Source organism: Sinocyclocheilus grahami, unplaced genomic scaffold (genome assembly GCF_001515645.1).
Source record: "Sinocyclocheilus grahami isolate Dianchi unplaced genomic scaffold, SAMN03320097.WGS_v1.1 scaffold1351.1, whole genome shotgun sequence".
Classification (NCBI taxonomy): domain Eukaryota; kingdom Metazoa; phylum Chordata; class Actinopteri; order Cypriniformes; family Cyprinidae; genus Sinocyclocheilus; species Sinocyclocheilus grahami.
The window spans coordinates 124,255-125,588 of NW_015506530.1; the positions used below are offsets into that span (position 1 = coordinate 124,255).

At 33.1% G+C, this 1,334-nt stretch overlaps 1 protein-coding gene across 1 annotated transcript in view; it reads left to right on the forward strand.

Annotated features, from left to right (window-relative positions):
- Nucleotides 1-1,043, forward strand: part of LOC107569492 (neuroligin-4, X-linked-like) — a 44,247-nt gene extending 43,204 nt beyond the window's left edge. Inside the window, exon 4 of the mRNA XM_016255600.1 lies at nucleotides 997-1,043. Within this exon, the coding sequence (XP_016111086.1) occupies nucleotides 997-1,043 (47 nt within the window). The remainder of the gene's footprint in view (nucleotides 1-996) is intronic.
- Nucleotides 1,044-1,334: the final 291 nt, after the last annotated feature.

A 1,334-nucleotide genomic window follows, 5' to 3' on the forward strand; every position in this document is an offset into this window, starting at 1 on the left:
ACGAACGAACGAACGAATGAATGAATGAATAAACAAATTAATGAATGAATGAATAAACGAATGAATGAATGAATAAACAAATTAATGAATGAATAAACGAATGAATGAATGAATAAACAAATTAATGAATGAATGAATAAACGAATGTATGAATGAATGAATGAATTAAAGGTAATCAAGGCTGCACTTATTTAATATACAGTAATATTGTGAAATATTATTACAATTTACAATAGCCATTTTCTATTTGAATATATTTTAAAATGTAATTTATTCCTGTGATGCAAAGCAAAATTTTCAGCAGCCAGTCTTCAGTGTCACGTGATCCTTCAGAAATCATTATAATATGCTGATTTGTGGCTCAATAAACTTTTCTTATTATTATCAATGTTGAAAACAGTTGTGCTGCTTCATAAATAAAAAAAGAAAATAAATAAAGTAATAATTTTTATATAAGGTAAAGATACACTACAGTTTAAAATGTAAAACTTAAAAACAAACAAAAAAAAAAAATAGTGTATATTTAAAAAATTGTATATGGAAAGTGTTTGGATTTATTTATTTTTTTTATTAAATAGCTTTGTGTCGATTGTCTTAAGATGTTCTAGCGATCTAGAAGCCAGCATCTTTGACTTTGGTCATTGGTTACATGCATCATTTGTGACTGTAATTATGAACAGGTCAATTTGATTGATTCAGATCTGTTAGTATACTGTTGTCATCCCTAAACAGTGACACAGTGAATGTAGCCAATTGTATAACTGATTACTTGCTGAACCTCTAGTAGACATGCACATCGGAAATCTGCTTCTAGAGATTTTACAGTCTATAACCGTAAAACTAAACTGCAGAGAGTCCTGCAGAATCTCACTTTGGCTTCTATCAAGCAAGACACTAAAAAAAATCACCCTCTGAGTCGTTTAACAGACAGTGGTTTACGCTGCAGTGAGTCAATCTCTGCGGAGCCTTTATCCTATTCACTTCTGTCTCTGTCAGTCTGTCTGGCCTGGAAGGCTCCTACAGCTTCCCTGAGGCTTCTGTGAGTAGAGTCTCCACAGCAGGCCAAGGACATGCACAGCCCAGGGGAGGAAGTCCAAATGGGCTTCGGTCCTCTAAAATACTTGCATGTGGGAGGAAGAGAAATAGATAGATTAGGAGCGACATCGAATGAGAAACATAGGGCTTTTCTGGGTCGCATTTTAAGCAATAGCATTATAATCAGGGATTGAAATTAACTTTTTCACTCACCAGTCAATTTGGCTACTACATTTTTAAATTACCGGCCATTCATAACGTCTACTAGCCAAAAAAAAAAAAAAAAAGACAAAAAAAAC